The sequence below is a fragment of the Schistocerca serialis genome, chromosome 1 (assembly GCF_023864345.2).
Source record: "Schistocerca serialis cubense isolate TAMUIC-IGC-003099 chromosome 1, iqSchSeri2.2, whole genome shotgun sequence".
Taxonomy (NCBI): Eukaryota; Metazoa; Arthropoda; class Insecta; order Orthoptera; family Acrididae; genus Schistocerca; species Schistocerca serialis.
In genome coordinates this window covers 827,577,108-827,595,787 of record NC_064638.1, presented here as the reverse complement: position 1 = coordinate 827,595,787, position 18,680 = coordinate 827,577,108, and the positions used below count along the sequence as shown (strand labels likewise).

At 38.7% G+C, this 18,680-nt stretch overlaps 1 protein-coding gene across 1 annotated transcript in view; it reads right to left on the bottom strand.

Moving 5' to 3' along the window:
- Positions 1-18,680, bottom strand: part of LOC126484618 (centrosomal protein of 290 kDa-like) — a 209,353-nt gene that overhangs the window by 65,901 nt on the left and 124,772 nt on the right. The window contains exon 18 of the mRNA XM_050108205.1: positions 14,050-14,128. Within this exon, the coding sequence (XP_049964162.1) occupies positions 14,050-14,128 (79 nt within the window). The remainder of the gene's footprint in view (positions 1-14,049; positions 14,129-18,680) is intronic.

The following is an 18,680-nucleotide window of genomic DNA, read 5'->3' as shown; positions in this document are numbered from 1 at the left end:
CAACAGGATAATGCATGTTGCCAGTATACACCCTCTGTCTATGCCCATTCATCCTAATTGATAATTTTATGGTGGTTATGCCAATGTAAAAGGCCTCACAGTGTTTACATTAACAACTGGTATATGACATGTGCCATTTTTCAGGTGGCGCTCCCTTTGATAGTATATGTTCTGCCAGTTATAGGGTTGGTATAGGTGTTGGTAAGAGGGTGCATAGGGCAAGTCTTGCAGTGCGACAGTCACAGGGATAGGAGCTATAGGGTAGGGAGATGGGTGCAGAAGGGGCATAGGGTCTGATAAGAATATTGCTGAGATTGGGAGAGTGATGAAAAGCTATTCTAGGTGTGGTGGGCAGAACCTCTGACAGACTGGAGATAATTTCAGGCAATTTGTGGCCTTGTCAAAGTAGCTGATTAATACGGTCCAGATCAGGATAATATTGAGTGACTAGTGATGTGCTGCAAAGTTTTTTTTTTTTCTTTTTCTTTTTTTTTTTCTCTTTTTGAGGGATCAGCAGTAGCAGGATTGGGCATGATGTTCAGGAAAGCTGCTTTTGAACTAGGATGGTGGAGTAATTATGTCCAGTAAGACTGAGGTGAGAATGGTTTCTCAGAACTCTGCAGGTGGGAAGTTGCACTACAATATATCCTTGGTTTTTGCCACCCACCTGGTCTTAATCTATGTTAATTTCTTCTGTCTCAGCATTTCTTCACAATAACTAGTCTTTTCTTCACTCTGTTTTAGCTTTATACATCTTTCATTGTCTTAGGCACCAATTTTTCACCGACCCGCTCCCACCTCTGTTACATACGATGCACTTAGCTTTTCACTCTTATTAACTCGCACACGATGTTAAAGCAAGAATCTCTATCTTGCATATTACCCATCTTCCACCTTTGATTTTCGAATCTCATCCAATGCAGTCTTCAGCAGTCTGTCTTTCCTTCTCATCCCATCCAGTAAGTCTCCCCTGACCCACAAATCTGGGTGACTTTCCTGAAATCTACCCCTTTTCCTAGACCTTTCCTGTCCTTTTCCTTCACCCCTCTTTCTTCCCCTTCACCCTTCTGCCTGAAGAAGGAGCCACTGGCTCTGAAAACTTGTCTAACTATAACTTTCTTTTGTGTGTGTGTGTGTGTGTGTGTGCGTGTGTGTGTGTGTGTTCTGCCACCACTTAGTAAGTACATTTTTTTATCTACACAATTATTCTGTCAAATATTGATTGTTTTTCTTGTTATATTAGAGGATTAACATTGTTTTATATAAGGTTGTATATTTGTGTTAGAGTAGGATTTATTGTTAGTATGCTAAGTTGTATTGTTTGGAAACAATAGGCTTCGGAGGGGTGGGGAGGTGATTTTGTTCCTTTTTCTCAGGCTGCCATATGGGAGAAGGACCAAAAAAGAAGAATAATAGTTTTGCAGTGCTGTACCTCTTACTAGGAGTTGAATGGGAGCACTCCAAGATCACCAACTGCAGAGAAGAGTTCTGTTTCTTAGGTGACAAGAAGTACTGTTACCCATTCAAAGGTGGTAATTCAGTTTAGTGTTTAATGTGTGGGAATTGTGGGATAAGGATGTTGGAGGAAGTGTTTTCAGAGATACAACAGTTAGAAAATAGTAACGGGATGCTGAGAGAGGGCTCAAAGGAGTGCTGGAAGTTACTTGGGGCATTTGCACATTTAAAGGAGCAGATATAGGAAGTGATCAGAATTGGTACCTCACGAGTCCAGCACGGTAAAAAGCAGATGGATAGATGCCGGTGGTAGAATACTAAAGACCATATATGAGACAGCAGATGCATGCACCATGAGCACATTGAATAAAACAGTTGAAGCCACAAAGGTGTTAATGGAGTTGAAAAAAGCAACTATGGGGTGGCATTCCATCCAGATTGTGAAACTGGAGAACAGCATGTTGAACAACATAAGCATGCTTTGACAGCTTACCAAGGAAGGTATGAATTATGCCAGAGCCTCAACTAGCACTCTAAGCTTGGATTTCGAAGCAGTACAAAGACACAAGTGTTAGATACAAGAATAACAAGTGACTACTACAGTCACTAAGTGATAGTACATGGACACAACAGTGGCGTTAATGTATTTTCAAAAAGCCACTCATCAGGAAAGTGAAGTCCAGTCTTGCTGTCACCTGAGCAGTATCTGAGGGGGTTGAGGTGAGTGCAAGGAAAATTACTGCTGGAATTACAGTTAGTAGCAGAGCTGAGCAGCCATAACTTGCTGTTCTGCTACCATGGTGTGGTGGTAGATGTGGCAACAGATAATGCATGGTTGTACGTATCAGTGGGGATACCTTTAGCAAGCAAGCATCCAGTGTTTCGATGTTACATGGTGCACACCTATTCAGTGAAGTTAGTGGCAGCTGGAAAACTTGTGCAGATTAGAGAGGAAGGTGTGCTACTAGGGGCAGAAGACAGGGATTGACATGTGGAGATGACCGAGGGTGAGTTTCAGCAATGTCAGAACAGGGTAGTCACCATATGCCTGACTCGTGAAGTTGGGCTGGTGGGAGCATCATGCAATAGTTCAGAGATAAGGCAGGTGGGCATCCAAGCCAAAAGGAAATGACTGAACCAAAACTGTCTCTTCAGAGAGCAGGTTTATACCAGATATACTCACAAGGGGAGGCCACGATGTTGGGATCAAAGATTTACTTCAAGCTTTGTACAACTTTCGTAGGCCATCAAAATGACATAATGTGAAAGTAGTAAGGTTTACTACTCAGGCAATTTTAATCTGTGCGAAGGTACTAACTGTAAGAAGTCATTGTGGTCATGTGGTTAGCGTTCACACTTCAGCAGTGTTGTGGACAAGGTGACAGCTCGAATCCCACTAATACCTATTTTTCATTCTATATTTTTTTGTCACTGATCATATTATTTAATTTATGTGACACTTGAGAGATAAGATAATGAAAAAAAAAGTGACATGTATTTGTACGAAGTTTCAGTTTATGTTTTCCATGTCTGTATGACAAATAACATCCTGCAACACGTGATGTCGAGGGCACATCTGACAAGTAACTGTACATTACTCTTGCGGTCTGGTACACTGTGACTTACTATATTACTGATAGTGAATAAGTCATTCACATCAATATTTCTTGAGGTTTCACTTGGGCTTTCCAAGCTGGTCCCTCATCCTTGAAAATTTACAAATAATAAATAGTCAAATATCATATGATATTCACTACAACTTCATGAAAATGCACATGGCTTTTTTTATTCTATTACCTCTCAAATGTCAATAAATTAAATAATGTGACTAGTGACGAAAAAAGTATAGATTAAAAAATAAGTGCTATCGGGATTCGAACCGTCACCTTGTCCATGACCCCCTTGCAATGTGCTGTTGCTAACCACACGACCACAATTACTTCTTATAGGTGATACCTTCGCCTAGGTACATCACATACATAACAGATGCATAAAACTTCTCTTGCGATTTTCTTGGAATTGTCAGAGTAGTGCACCTTACTACTTTCACATTATATTGTTTTAATGGCCTACTAAACGTGTATGAAATTTGAAATAAATCCGTGATCCCAATGTCATGGCCTCCCCTTGTTAGTACATGACAACATAGTAGTGTTTGGTAGTTGCTATGAGCAAGGAAAGCTCATGGGGGCAAAATGTTTAGAGTTACAAGGTAGTGGATTGCTAATCAACAGGACTATGTGTGATACTAAGAGACCTATGTTTCATATAGCAGTTTCTACGATGTGAGTTACTCTCTTGAATGTAACACAGCCACAGGTGTACTGGCCAGATGAACCTCTAGTGATGTCCAAATAGAACCTTACCTTCCTTAATGACATCTGGGAGTGAAGCCTGGACTCTTCGCTAAGTCAGATGATAACAGCACAGGAAGAGCATACCTCTACAGAACAGTTGTTGCAGCACGTGAAAATTTCGGGACAGGAGACATCAGGTAACCACAACCTTGAGTATCACAATTTCTAGTGCTGCAGTTACTCTGATTTTGCTCTGCCTAGGTGTTATGTATTTGAAATGATGAGCGTGAAGAAACCCAATTCACGAGTAATTCTAGTTTCTGTAGACTGGATTCTCTGTGCAGGGATGAAAAATAATTTCCAAAATTGAAGAATAATATAATACTTATATAGTAGTTAAGATTAGCCTACCGAATAGTATGCACTTGTTTTACAGCTAAGAGGGAAGGTAATTTCAACAGAGAACTGGGCTGAAGCAAGGTCCGGGGTGCTGGGTCTTCCCATGGGAGGGGGCAGTGGGGTGATGGTACCCAGTTCAAATGGTTCAAATGGCTCTCAGCACTACCGGACTTAACATCTGAGGTCAGCAGTCCCCTACAACTTAGAACTACTTAAAGCTAACTAACCTAAAGACGTCACACACATCCATGCCTGAGGCAGGATTCAAACCTGCGACCATAGGAGTCGCGCAGTTCTGGACTGAAGCGCCTAGAACTGCTTGGCAAACACAATACGAAGTAGTGAGAAAGCTGCAGTGAAATATTGCACTAGCAGCTGCAGCTGGTAGCTGCAGTGTGGCAGCATGAGAGTCAGGAAAACATACATGTAAGGGGATAGTGAGAGCCATGATCAGTGGAAAGCTGCACTGCACAGTAGTAATGACTGTAGCAGGCAGGTCGATGTCAGCACACCAGAGTAAATCTCCTATTATGGATGATGTGACTAGGTGCCAGGTTTTAATCAAGCAAATGCATCTCAGAGCATATGGATGAATTTTGAGGCAGAGGCACTTCTCATTGACCAACTCCAGCAGCACAACCACAACACCAGGGCCATGTAGAACAGTGAGACAACTGGATTTTGCCAGCAGCAGCTATGGGTTCAAGTCCAGGCTGTGCTTGCTCCTGCCAGCTCTATGTTCCTCGTAGGACTTGGTTCCACAACACCACCAAACTGTCACACACAGTTTGGCCACCAGCTCTGAGTTCCGTCCCCAGGACTTAATGCCACACTGCAAACCACCATCCAACTCATACCAGAGAGAGCATCAGGTCGAATCCCATGCACTTCTGTCTTCAAATGCCACTGTGGAGGCCACGTATAGGGCCAAGGGGCCATGCTGACAGAGCAGAGGTGCACTGCTGACATCACAACCGTGGCCTACAGAGGCCACTGACTGTGTGGGCTTGGAATCAGCATTGTGGGTCACCTATGCAGCATCCTGACACAAGGCCGGAAGCTGCTGCCTCTACGTTAGTGCCTGGCATGCTCAACAGAGTGAGGCGTGTTTTGCCTCACCAAGCCCTGATGAAGTATGTGCAGAGATTAAATAAAGCCTTCTTTAGTATCTGCAGTGTTTACACTGAGCCCTCCAGTCCGTCACCACCACCATTCGCCCCACTGAATACAACTGCATTCATAAGAGTGGTGTCAGATTCATCGTCTCCACCAGCCACTCTTCAAAAGCAACACTCAGGATCCTCTACGTTTTAACAAAAATTTATTGTGTCAAATTTAAGTTCAGCCTAATTACACGTTACTTTGAGACAAGGGAACTTCAGCTATATCTGAGCTGGTGCACAGCACAATTGGCACAAATCATTCTACTGTAGAAAAAAATCACTTCACATGTCCATATAACAGATTACTTAACAAAATACTAATAATTCCCCTCAAGTTCCCCCACTGATCAAACCAGATGCAGATCCCATCATAACTCAGAACATAAATTTATTTGAACAACACCACAGTTTTTATGCAGTTTATTAAAGTGATTGGTCCACTGCTCAAGCTACAGTTCAACATGTGGTGGCCACCATACGAATTCAGCTGCCATTACCAAAACTTCCCACCACATGACTGGTCACTACCAAGCCATCATGTTAATTGCCCAGTGGACCATTGGACAGATCTGGTCACAAATCAACATCAGAAAATGTCTCACAAATGACATAAACTACTCAAATTATTCAGAATTCATAAATATAATCTATGGTGCCAAATGTGTGCTAATGAAACAAGAAAATAAAGCCTAAGTGGCTGATTTTAGGATGAATGGTACCCAAAATATACCCTATTAAATACTGTTCTTAAATTACATAATTTATAGTACAAATCAAAAGGTATTCATAAGTGGTTGGTGTTAGAGAAATTGCCTCCTCTTCATCTAGTAATTTGTTCCATAGGATGTCATCAATCTACTCTTCCTGAAAATACATGTAGGATCTGGCCCTATAGGTAGCCTGAGTAGGGTATCAGTGTTACCATGTTGTGCTGTCAACTAGCAATGAATTGTATAATTGCTTAGCTTCACATCAATGTCCCAGCTCATTCTGCATAGGACACAGTCACATATGCCGTTTCTTTGAGTTACGAAAGTTTGATTCGCGCCATATTCTGATGATACCATCCAATGATTCTTCCCCCTTTTCCTAGGTGAAAAAACCATAGCATGGCAGGCATTTTTCAGACTGACAATGAACTGATTTTAGAGGTTGAACACTTCCTGAACAGCCAAAATCTAGAATCCTACAACCAAGGTTTCTGCCAAGTCAAGCATCACTCAGAAAAATGAGTTGCACTGAAGGGTGAATATGTTCAGAAGGACCAGCACCATCACCAAGTGTCATGGTCACAGCTTGATTTCTTCCACGTGATAAACGGGCTACCCATCATACATTGGTTTTAGCCAAATCAATCACATGGTAATGAAAGACAGAATCATAAATTTCATTGAGAGACACAGCAGGCTGATTTAAATAAAACAGCAACAGCAGATTTTGTAACGTTTGATATTAGCGCACTTAGAGGAACTAGGTAAACCAAAATTTATTCACTGGCTTTATTAGGTACAGATTTAATACCCAATAGTGACATATGAAAATTTGTGCCAGACTGGGACTCGAACCTGAATTTCCTGCTAATTGTGAGCAATTGTCTTAATCACTTAGGCACAAATTTTTATATGTCACTATTGGGTAGTAGATATGTGCTTAATACAGATGTCAAGGAATTCACAGTCACTGAAAAAATTTTGAAGTATTTTGTACAGCTGTGGTACATCAACAGTGTCTGTTCTTTCATACATGCATGTAAAAACTAAATGAAGTCTGTGGTTTCTTCCTTGATCTTTCTAAAGCTTTTGCCACTGTATCTCACAATATCCTGTTAGGGAAATTTCAATGCTATGAGAAAAGTGGAAGCAATGAGATACAATAAAAATCATCTCTCAAAAACAGAGTGCACTGTGTAGCAACAAAACATAAAATAGATACATGAGTTGCTACTATTTCCTCTGACTTTCAAGAAATTAAGCATGTTGTGCTACAGGTGTCCATGTTGGGCTCATTACTATTAGATTTATACACAAATGACAACCCACCAGCAGTTGAAAACAAGATAATTATGTATGCTGATCCACTGTAACAAATAGTAGATCGTGGACGAACTGGACGCAAAAATGACATACAGTACAGAAAAGAAACATACTTAACTATTTCACTGGCAAAAACATGTTTATGAATGTCAGTAATGCAATATGTATACAGTACCATACTAATGCAACAGCTCCAGCTGACATCATTAATTTCAGGTTAGACAATTTGTTTCAAAAGGACACAGATTGTTACACATTCTCAGGTGTCATTCTAGATCTGTATATGACATGAGAATCATATGTAGCAAAAAATAGATTTTTTACAGAATAAAATTCAAATATAAGTAATTTCAACAATACAAATATGGAAGGTATAGTAACAGCGTAATTTGGTATGGACATAAACAGAACATGAAGTGAAGTCTAAAGCATGTATATTTTAGTGATGGAACTTCTTCTTCAATCCAACAAACCTCTTTCTCAGCACTTTTCATGAGTTTTGTTTCCTTACTTTGTAGCTCTCTTACCTTTTCTCTAACCTCTTTCCTCTTTCTTTCATTTTCTTTTGACAGCTTCTCAGTCATCCTTTTTCCTACTACTGCTTCACTGTACTGCCCATGTGCATTTTGTAAACTATGGATTAAAAGCTTTGAGGGGGGGGGGGGGGGGGTACAGATTCAATACCCCCAGTGACCCTGACTGCATTGTGAATGATACAAAGGGCTATAAGAGAGACTTCAGTCAAATTTTTGACCAGAATTGGTGAGCTGTCAGAGAAACCTCTTACAAGGTTGGCATCACCATGGAAGAGAATGAAAGCAAGCTTGATAAACCTCCCCAGGTTTTCATATTCAGTCTTTCCCCAATGATCATGATGAACTGATCGATGCAATCATGATCTGCATCAAATTCCTTGAGGATAAACTTCCTTGACCTGATCTCTAAGATTTTGGAATTAAAAGGTAATCGCAAAGGGCTCATGACCACCAAAGTGATTGAAGTTAGTGAAATGTGTCAATGTTAAGCCTAACAATCTCTTCATAAGGTTACAATGAAAATAATCAATTATTGACAATATAATGTAAATGGGTAGATGAACAATCTACTCACCAAGTGGCAGTAGGAGAACACACACACAACAAGGTTTAACTTTTGCAAGCTTTCGGAGCAAGTGACTCCTTCTCCTGTCAGAAGATTTGAAACCCCTCTTCCTTCCCCTTCAAACCTTCTGCCAGAAGGAGCCACTGTCTCCGAAAGCTTGTAAAAGTTAAACCTTGTTGTGTGTGTGTTCTCCTACTGCCACTGCTTAGTGAGTAGATTTTTTATCTATCCATTTACATTACATCTTCTTAAGGTCAGTATTAATTGCCACTTCTGTGTCTTAACATGTGATGCCCTGTGTAAAGGAAATCACCAGGAGTGATGTATCCAGAATTTTTGATACCATACTCTTCATAAATGCAAGGAACTCATTCCAGAACACTGGCATATCTTTCTCTGAAACATGACACAGGCAATGATTTTTCTGATTCTGTATCTAAGTCCATTTTCTGGGCCAAAACAGATTTATGTTGTCACTCAGATCTATTTCAAAGATTGTCTGTTTCTTTAAAAATTCTGGTTTGACAAATCTCATTAATTCTCCGACCACAAACTGGGGGTAAGTACAGAGGACAGCATCTGACTGAAATTTAGTCATAAACAGTCATAGTCTCAAAAAAGCAATATGAGCTCTCAGCAATTTCTTCCTCAAAGACTGACACACTTCTTGGGAGCTATGACTCTTATGAATTGCAATAGTAACCTTGGTTTTAGTTTAATGTCCTTCTGTCCCTTCTTTATACATTCTTGTACTTTTTAACAGCTGTTAATATTTGTTGAGCACTGGCTGCCAAAATTTTATTTTCCACCCACTGATTGGTGGATTCTGCAGGGAAGCCTGTAACACTGGTGCAATCAGCTAAGTGGGAGAGAATGTTTTTAAATAAATTATATGAATACTGAAGATATTTTAAATCTGTCATTGCAGTTGAAGAAAATGTGTATTTTTGTCACCAAATATTTTTCATTTTACTGAAATACAAAATACGATCAGTAGTCTGTAATGAAAGACATTTATGATTTGTCTTGCTTTCTAGACTGAAAACAGTTTGTTACAAAAGATGCTGATTTTTATTTACAGTATTTCATTCCTGGTTTTCACTCACATCAGGAAATGTCATCAGCTTCCACAGTTTTGAGATAATCTTTTGTTTGGCACTATTGATTCTGGTCTAATCCCACATTGCTTTGCAGAACTACGCATTTCTTAATGTGAAACCCAACACAATGTAGCACCACTATAGTTCGCTTGCATCTTTCTGACTAAACATGTTTCATGTGTTTTGTCTAGTGTCACCAACTTTACTGCTAGTTTTTCCTTTGGTCTGAAAATGTTCTCTTCTTGTGCAATTCATATATGTGTGTTATGCTACTTTTTTATGTTACTATTTACTTATTTAATGTGTTGGAGAAATGAAGGAATAGTAATACAGTTGAAGATTTCACTAGTGAGTAGTGGGCAGGCAAATATGAGTGAACAGTGAATGCAATGTAGTGTGTGGCAGATGGAGAGTGAGTTGAAGGAAAAGGCGTGAGGAGCAAAAGGTGAAATGAAAGGAGGGGAGGGGGGGGGGGGGGGGTAGGTAGAGTGAGAGGGCATGAGGGATGGGAATGGAAAAGGGGGTTTTCTTCTTCTCATTACATGTTGTTTTTTTCAATTATTTTAAATAGTGTATGGTTTCCAATATTTATCTCATCATCAAGTAACTGTTTACTGTGTGTTAATAATTTGTACATACAGAAGTTTGCCTGAAAACACCGTCCCTCTTTTCACGAAAACTTCCATACGCACAAATCATTAACACAATAAACAATTACTTAATGATCAGATAAATATTGGAAACCAGAAACTAAATAAAATAATTGAATAAACAATGATATAATGAGAAAAAATTCCTCCCCATTCCTCACTCTCTCTCACTCTGCCTCTACACCCGACCTTTCATCATCAGAATTGATGATCAGCTGAATACGCCCAGCAGTGGTGACATCTGATGCAGTAGCATTGGGGCATGGCTTCTTGCAGCGATTAGCATGGATGTAGGTACTGTTACGTTCCTAGCAGCTCCGAGCTCTGCAACCTTATTTCCACTTGCATGCAACAAGGCCTTCTTGCCTATATTGCTGAAGGAGAATTCATTTTATAGAGCATTCACCAAACACTGAATTTTCCAGATGTGCTCTGCGGGACTGACCAAAATTCTTGATCCTCTGTCCAACGAGGGTTGAATGCACACTTTCAGTTCTTCAAATGAGCCCTGAATTAATGTATACATTAGACAGTATCACACCTACATTGTACTATGAGATGTATCAAATAGTTCGCAAATTCAGAAAGGCACCAAAAATCTCGCAACCTACTTTCTTTCCAGTGAGCAAACTCCACCCCAGCTACTCACCTATACCCTTCCTTGATTGGGTGGAAAAAAAGGTAATAATATCTTCCTTGCCTGGATTTAACCGAAAGTGGTTTACAGCAACTGAGACCCACAGCAACATCAGAAACACTACCTAACGAGGAGAGAAATGACACAAAGGCTTGCCCCTACTGCTCCATTCCCTTACTCCTACAGTCCCCACTTGTCCTCAGGCCACCTGTGTCAAACCATTCCCATTGCAGGCATTAGCTCAATGATAACCAACCACCACATGCCAAAAGATCGAGACATGCTTATTAGTGTTCTAATGTCAATATTTGATGTCTACCACTAAAGCTCTATAATCAATCTTATTCATACACAAAATCAATCAGATTGGTAGCTGCTGACGTGCAACAACAGACATTTTTGGTATACATCTAACACAATGTACTGTATGCAAACCTATCATGCCCTAGTATCCCTAGTTCAAAACAGATAGAATGTAATACACGGCAACCTCCCCTAAAATGACAGCCTTTGTCATTATATTGTGTTAGCAAAAAAGCAATACTTGTATTGGAACAGATACAAATGCAAACTCCACAATACTCTACACAGCTCCTTGTTGGTTACATAGCATCACAAATGCACAATTCTGTGGCATAAAAAACCATGAATGTGCAGCCAGGCTGCAGTGACAGACATGCAAGCTATTACATGTCAACAACAACAAACCTCCACACAGTTTGGCTCACCATGGCTTAGCACTCCCGGCCATGGCTAGGCTGGGCAGGACTGACAGGCCATTGCATTGGACTGTGCAAGGGGAGGGTGTGGGGGATGCTGAAATAAATAAGCACCAAGCTGAGGGTGAACAGTGAGCACAGCACTGCTTCAAAGCAAGCAGAAGGCAAGTAAAATGCCTCTGCCCCACAGAAAATCAGGTGTCATGCCTTTTCAAGGGTTTGGAGGCAAACTGCAAAAATTCTCTGCGTTTTCCAGAACAAAAAAATACACTGAGTTTTTCTGGACGCACTGATTCTGATGTAGGGGTATGCTACCAATGTTCACATATATTCCCTAATACTACATGGACAAGAAGATTTCTAACTTATTTCTGACTGCATGTATTTTCCAAAATGAATTTTGCCTTTGCGGAGAAGTGTGTACTGACTTGAAACTAACTGGCAAATTAAAACTGTGTGCCAGACCGAGACTTAAACCCAGAATCTTTGTCTTGCAGGCGCAAGTGCTCTATCACTGACCTATCAAAGCACGAGTCACCTCTCCTCACCACTTAACTTCCACCAGTACATCTTCTCCTAATTTACAAGCCTCAGAGAAGTTCTCTCACATGCCCTGTGGGATTAACACTCTTGTAAAAAAGGGTACCACAGAGAAATTGCTTAGCCACAGCCTAAGTGATTTGTTTCAGAGTGAATTTCCACTCTGTAGTGAAATATTCAGGAGAACTTCGGTAAAGTTTGGAAAGTAGTAGAAAAGATACTGGTAAAACTGAAGCTGTAAGGTTGTGTTATGGGTTGTGGCTTGACTGTTTTATGAAAATGTAAACATTTTACCCATAATAGGTGACATTTTGTTACTATACCCATGTCTAAGTACTACTTCGCTAATCATTGTGCATGAAGCTCACTAAGAACTTCCTTTTCTGTTCCACTCGCAAATAGAGTGAGGGAAAAATGACTATCTATATGCCTCTGTATGAGCTCTGATTTTTCTTATATTCATGGTCCTTAATCTAGCAGCCCACCTCTGAACTGCTTTGATGTTTTCCTTTAACCTAAACTGGTTGGGATCCCAAACACTTAAACAGTACTCAAGAATGGGTCATACTAGTGTTCTACACTCAGTCTCCTTTGCAGATGAGCCACACTTTCTGAAAATACTCCAAATAAACTAATGTCAACAATTTACATTCCCTTACATGCTCATTCCATTTCATATCATTTTGCAATGCTTTGCCTGGATATTTAATTGGCATGAGAGTGTCAATTAGCACACTACAAATGCTGTGTTTGAACAATAAAGGGTTGTTTTTCCCACTCATTTACATTTAGATCAAGATGTCATTCATCAAACAAACTAGAAATTTTATCTAAGATACCCTGAGTCCTCACACAGCCCGTCAATGACATTTTCCCATATACCACAGCATCATCAGCAAATAGCTGCAGATCACTGCTCACCCTGTATGTCATGTCATTTATGTATACAGAGAATAAGAGCAGTCCTACCACAATTCCCTTGGGCACTTCTGACAATACCCTCATATTTGATGAGTAATGGCCATTGAAGACCATGTGTTGGGTTCTATTACTTAAGAAGTCATTGAGCCACTCACATATCTGGGAACCTATTCCATATGCTTAGTACCATCATTAACAGTCTGCAGTGGGGCATTGTGTCAAGCACTTTCCAGAAATCTGGGAATGTGGAATCTGTATGTTGCCCTTCATCCCTGGTTCATATGATATAATTCAAGAAAAGGGTAAGGGAAAGGGCATAAATTGTCTATGGCTGAATAAATTAAATTAAATGAGAAATGAGGTGTGTGCTCTCAACAAGAAATTACTTCACAAGGATGTAAACTGTTGTTGTTGCTGCTGCTATTGTTGTGGTCTTCAGTTCAAAAACTGATTTAATGCAGCTCTCTATGCTAGCCTATACTATTCACGCATTTTCATCTCTACAAAAATGTTTCAGTCTTCACCCTTTGAACCTATTTACTGTAGTCAAGCCTTGGTCTCCCTCTACAATTTTTACCCCCCCCCCCCCCCCCCCAAACAAATAAACAAGCAAATAAATAAATAAACACACACACACAAGCCTATCTACAGTACATTTCCCTTCATAGCATAACTGACTTCCTTAATACCTCAAGATGCATCCTATCAATGGATTCTTTCTTTTAGTCAAATTGTGCACAATGCTCTTTCCTCCATAATTTGCTTCAATAATTCTCCATTAACCAGTCAACCTATCCATTACGTTTTCAGCATTTCTTTACAGCAGCACAGTTCAGAATCTTCTTGTTTGTATTGTTAATAGTCACATTAGACAAGATTACTCTCGGGACAAATATTATCAGAAAGGATTTACAACATTTAAATTTATAAGTATTACAATTACCTCACGAAATTATTGAAGCCCAACAATGAAGCAATACTTTAGAGATGATCAAGAAGAAGAAGAAGTAGTGTGGTGTCTATTGGGGACTTACTTTTCACTGCGGCACTTAGAAGTTCTTCATTTTGATTTCTCTCAACAGTTGAAGTATGTGTTCCTAGCTCACACTTTTCCTGTCAACAAACATGCATAAATATAAGTCTAAGAAAGTATGACAATGCAAAATAATTGTAAGAACAATCTACCAACCACTCATGACATAAACAAAATGTCCATTAAAACCCCAATTTAAGACCATAAGTACACATGCTATTTGACATGCAATACAAGATATGAAACCCTGACTATTATTACTCAGAAACATCCCGTAACACAGATACTATGCTCAGGACACTTTCAATGTCACTGGGTCAGTAACTAGTAAAAACACATTTTGTGAACTGGCATTACAACATGTCCTTGGTTCCCACCACCCACCTGGCCGTAATTTACATTAATTTCTTCGATATCAGCATTTCTTCTGAGTAATTATTCCTTTCTTTACTCCCTTTTTAGTTTCCTTTATCTTTCATTTTACCTGTCTATCTCTCCTCATCTCTACCACATATAATGCACTTAGCTTTCCACCGTATTTAACTCTTGTACGATGTTTTGGCAGTAATCTCTGTCTTGCATAGTATCCTATCATCCACCTTTAAACTCTCAGGTTTTCAAATCTCATCCAGTGCAGTCCCCAACAACCAGTTTTTCCTTCTCATCCCGTCCGGTAACACTCCCCTGACCTAGGGTTCTGGGCGACTTTTCTGAACTCTCCCGATTATCTAAGCTTCACTAGTCCTTTTTCATTACTCATCATCCTTCCCCTTCAATCCTTCTGCCAGAAGAAGGAACCACAAGCTCTAAAAGTTTGCATATTTAAATACTTTGGCTGTGTTTTCTCTGTCAGCCGCCTGGGGAGTAGATTTTTTTTATCCATCCTTAAAATTTAAATAGATATTGCCTCTCTAAAAATGAGTTACCAGATGTGGAAAAGAAATAATTATGCAGAAAGATAGTCTAGCATCACAAAAGATAGTGTAAGCAGTATATGTATATTATCTTCATTATACCAAGGACACAAGAACCAATGGTGTACATTTTATATTATTCTCAGTTGATGTAACTGCCTAAATTAATTAATCACACTGGGTCATCTCTTGAAATACAGCACTGGCTAAAGACAGTTAGATATGTTGGTTCACCACAGAGTAACCTAGAGAAGGAAGGCTTAGCAAAATAAAATGATTATCAAACATTTACAGAACTACCGAAGTAAGTACTTATTTTCAATCACAAAGGAAGTGTAAACATTAACTTGTGGGCATACTTAGGCCTTGGTTGGTCATTTAAATATGTTGATATTAAATGAAAACTACAAATATAGAGTACAGTATAAATTTATGTGATATACTGCTTATATATAATCTGAAACTGATACATTAGGTTCCCTGCATAACTTAAGATGCAGTACTCTATCTTATGATAGAGAGAGGGTAGCCAGAATCGGATTGAACCTGTGTCCACCTGGTAAAAAAGACAGCCCTAGGGCAATTTCCTAGGCTGTTTAGCCCAAGGCCAATCTCCAAACTGTACATTGTAATACAGTAAAAGCTGCAACACACTAACACACCAAAAAAATCTACATGAGTCACAGACAGATGGTTTTCATAACTTTCCTCTCTTAGTTTGACATTGTTATGGCAGGCAGGGCATATACAACCAATAATCTACAAAACTGGCAATTTATAAAACAAAAAAAGTCAACATGATCACAGGCTGAAAAAGAACATTCATGTACAGGTGCAGTAAGTAAGTAAAAGAAATAAACCAGCAATTAACTAAAAGTAACTGCCTATTCAACAATATGTTTTTTAGTAGGAGTGAGTACAATATGCTCAGCAACAGATGTAATGTTAACAGCTGTAAGTTGGAGTGCACCCATGACCTGGTCATGATCAAGGACAAATGAGTGCTTTCTCTTTCCCAACAGAAGTTACATCCAATTCAGTTTTGAATAAGTGTAAGATCTATTATATAAATATATCATAGAAATGACATACTTAATGCCTTTATTAAAGAAGACAGTGATCCTGTCTGGAAGACGTTCTGTTTGCATTCTTGATTGATGCAGATTTGTGTGCATTGATTTCTAAACAATTTTCATGTCAAAAAATTGTAATAAAATATCAATGGCTTTCTTGTTGAATCATAAAAATAAAACGGGACTACAGCATCAGCAGCAGAAATTTTTTTCCTCCAGTAAAGAGAGCCTTATGAAGAGAAAAATATGATTATCTGGCTCCACACACAAGCACAATAAACAATGGGGCTGTATTTGCTGCTATTGCTATTATTATTATTTCTTTCCTTTCTCAGACGTTATGTCTGGTCAAAAATGGAAAGTGACGCGGACCTTGATCAAGCGTGACTTCCTTTTAACTGTACAGTATATGTTACATTGCATTTAGGAACTTTCGGGTAATTGAACATGTATCAATAATTACAGATTTCTGTAGTTGTATATATAAGTTTGGATGTAGCCATATTGCGTTGATGTACTGGAGGATATTGTGTGGTATGACTCCTGTAGTTGATAGTATAATTGGTATAATGTCAACTTTATCCTGATGCCACATGTCCTTGACTTCCTCAGCCAGTTGGATGTATTTTTCAATTTTTTCTCCTGTTTTCTTTTGTATATTTGTTGTATTGAGTATGGATATTTCGATTAGTTGTGTTAATTTCTTCTTTTTATTGGAGAGTATGATGTCAGGTTTGTTATGTGGTGTTGCTTTATCTGTTATAATGGTTTTGTTCCAGTATAATTTGTATTCATCATTCTCCAGCACATTTTGTGGTGCATACTTGTATGTGGGAACGTGTTGTTTTATAAGTTTATGTTGTAAGGCAAGCTGTTGATGTATTATTTTTGCTACATTGTCATGTCTTCTGGGGTATTCTGTATTTGCTAGTATTGTACATCCGCTTGTGATGTGATCTACTGTTTCCATTTGTTGTTTGCAAAGTCTGCATTTATCTGTTATGGTATTGGGATCTTTAATAATATGTTTGCTGTAATATCTGGTGTTTATTGTTTGATCCTGTATTGCAATCATGAATCCTTCTGTCTCACTGTATATATTGCCTTTTCTTAGCCATGTGTTGGATGTGTCTTGATCGATGTGTGGCTGTGTTAGATGATACAGGTGCTTGCCATGTAGTGTTTTCTTTTTCTAATTCACTTTCTTCGTATCTGTTGATGTTATGTGATCTAAAGGGTTGTAGAAGTGGTTATGAAATTGCAGTGGTGTAGCCGATGTATTTATATGAGTGATTGCTTTGTGTATTTTGCTAGTTTCTGCTTGTTTTAGAAAGAATTTTCTTAAATTGTCTACCTGTCCATAATGCAGGTTTTTTATGTCGATAAATCCCCTTCCTCCTTCCTTTCTGCTTAATGTGAATCTTTCTGCTTCTGAATGAATGTGATGTATTCTATATTTGTGGCATTGTGATCGTGTAAGTGTATTGAGTGCTTCTAGGTCTGTGTTACTCCATTTCACTACTCCAAATGAGTAGCTCAATATCGGTATTTATAGCTTTTGTCTTGTTTCTTGCTGTCAATTCTGTTTTCAGTATTTTTGTTAGTCTTTGTCTATATTTTTCTTATAGTTCTTCTTTAATATTTGTATTATCTATTTCTATTTTTTGTCGGTATTCTAGATATTTATAGGCATCTGTTTTTTCCATCACTTCTATGCAGTCGCTGTGGTTATCCAATATGTAATCTTCTTGTTTAGTGTGTTTTCCCTTGACTATGCTATTTCTCTTACATTTGTCTGTTCCAAAAGCCATATTCATATCATTGCTGAATACTTCTGTTATCTTTAGTAATTGGTTGAGTTGTTGATTTGTTGCTGCCAGTAGTTTTAGATCATCCATGTATAGCAAATGTGTGATTTTGTGTGGGTATGTTCCAGTAATATTGTATCCATAATTTGTATTATTTAGCATGTTGGATAGTGGGTTCAGAGCAAGGCAGAACCAGAAAGGACTTAATGAGTCTCCTTGGTATATTCCACGCTTAATCTGTATTGGCTGTAATGTGATATTATTTGAATTTGTTTGGATATTAAGTGTGGTTTTCCAATTTTTCATTACTATGTTTAGGAACTGTATCAATTTAGGATCTACTTTGTATATTTCCAATATTTGTAGTAACCATGAGTGGGGTACACTATCAAAAGCTTTTCGGTAACCAATGTATGAGTAGTGTAGCGACCTTTGTTTAGTTTTAGTTTGATATGTCACCTCTGCATCTATCAGTTGCTCTTTACATCCTTGTGCTCCTTTGCAGCAGCCTTTTTGTTCTTCATTTATAATTTTGTTCTGTGTTGTATGTGTCATTAATTTCTGTGTAATGATTGAAGTTAATATTTTGTATATTGTTGGTAGGCATGTTATGGGGCGATATTTAGTTGGGTTTGCTGTGTCTGCTTGATCTTTAGGTTTCAGATAAGTAATCCATGTGTACGTGTATCAGGGAATGTATATGGGTCTGCAGTGTAACTGTTAAATAATTTACTTAAAAACAAAGATGATGTGACTTACCATACGAAAGTGCTGGCAGGTCGATAGCAACACAAACAAACACATACATACACACAAAATTCTAGCTTTCGCAACCAA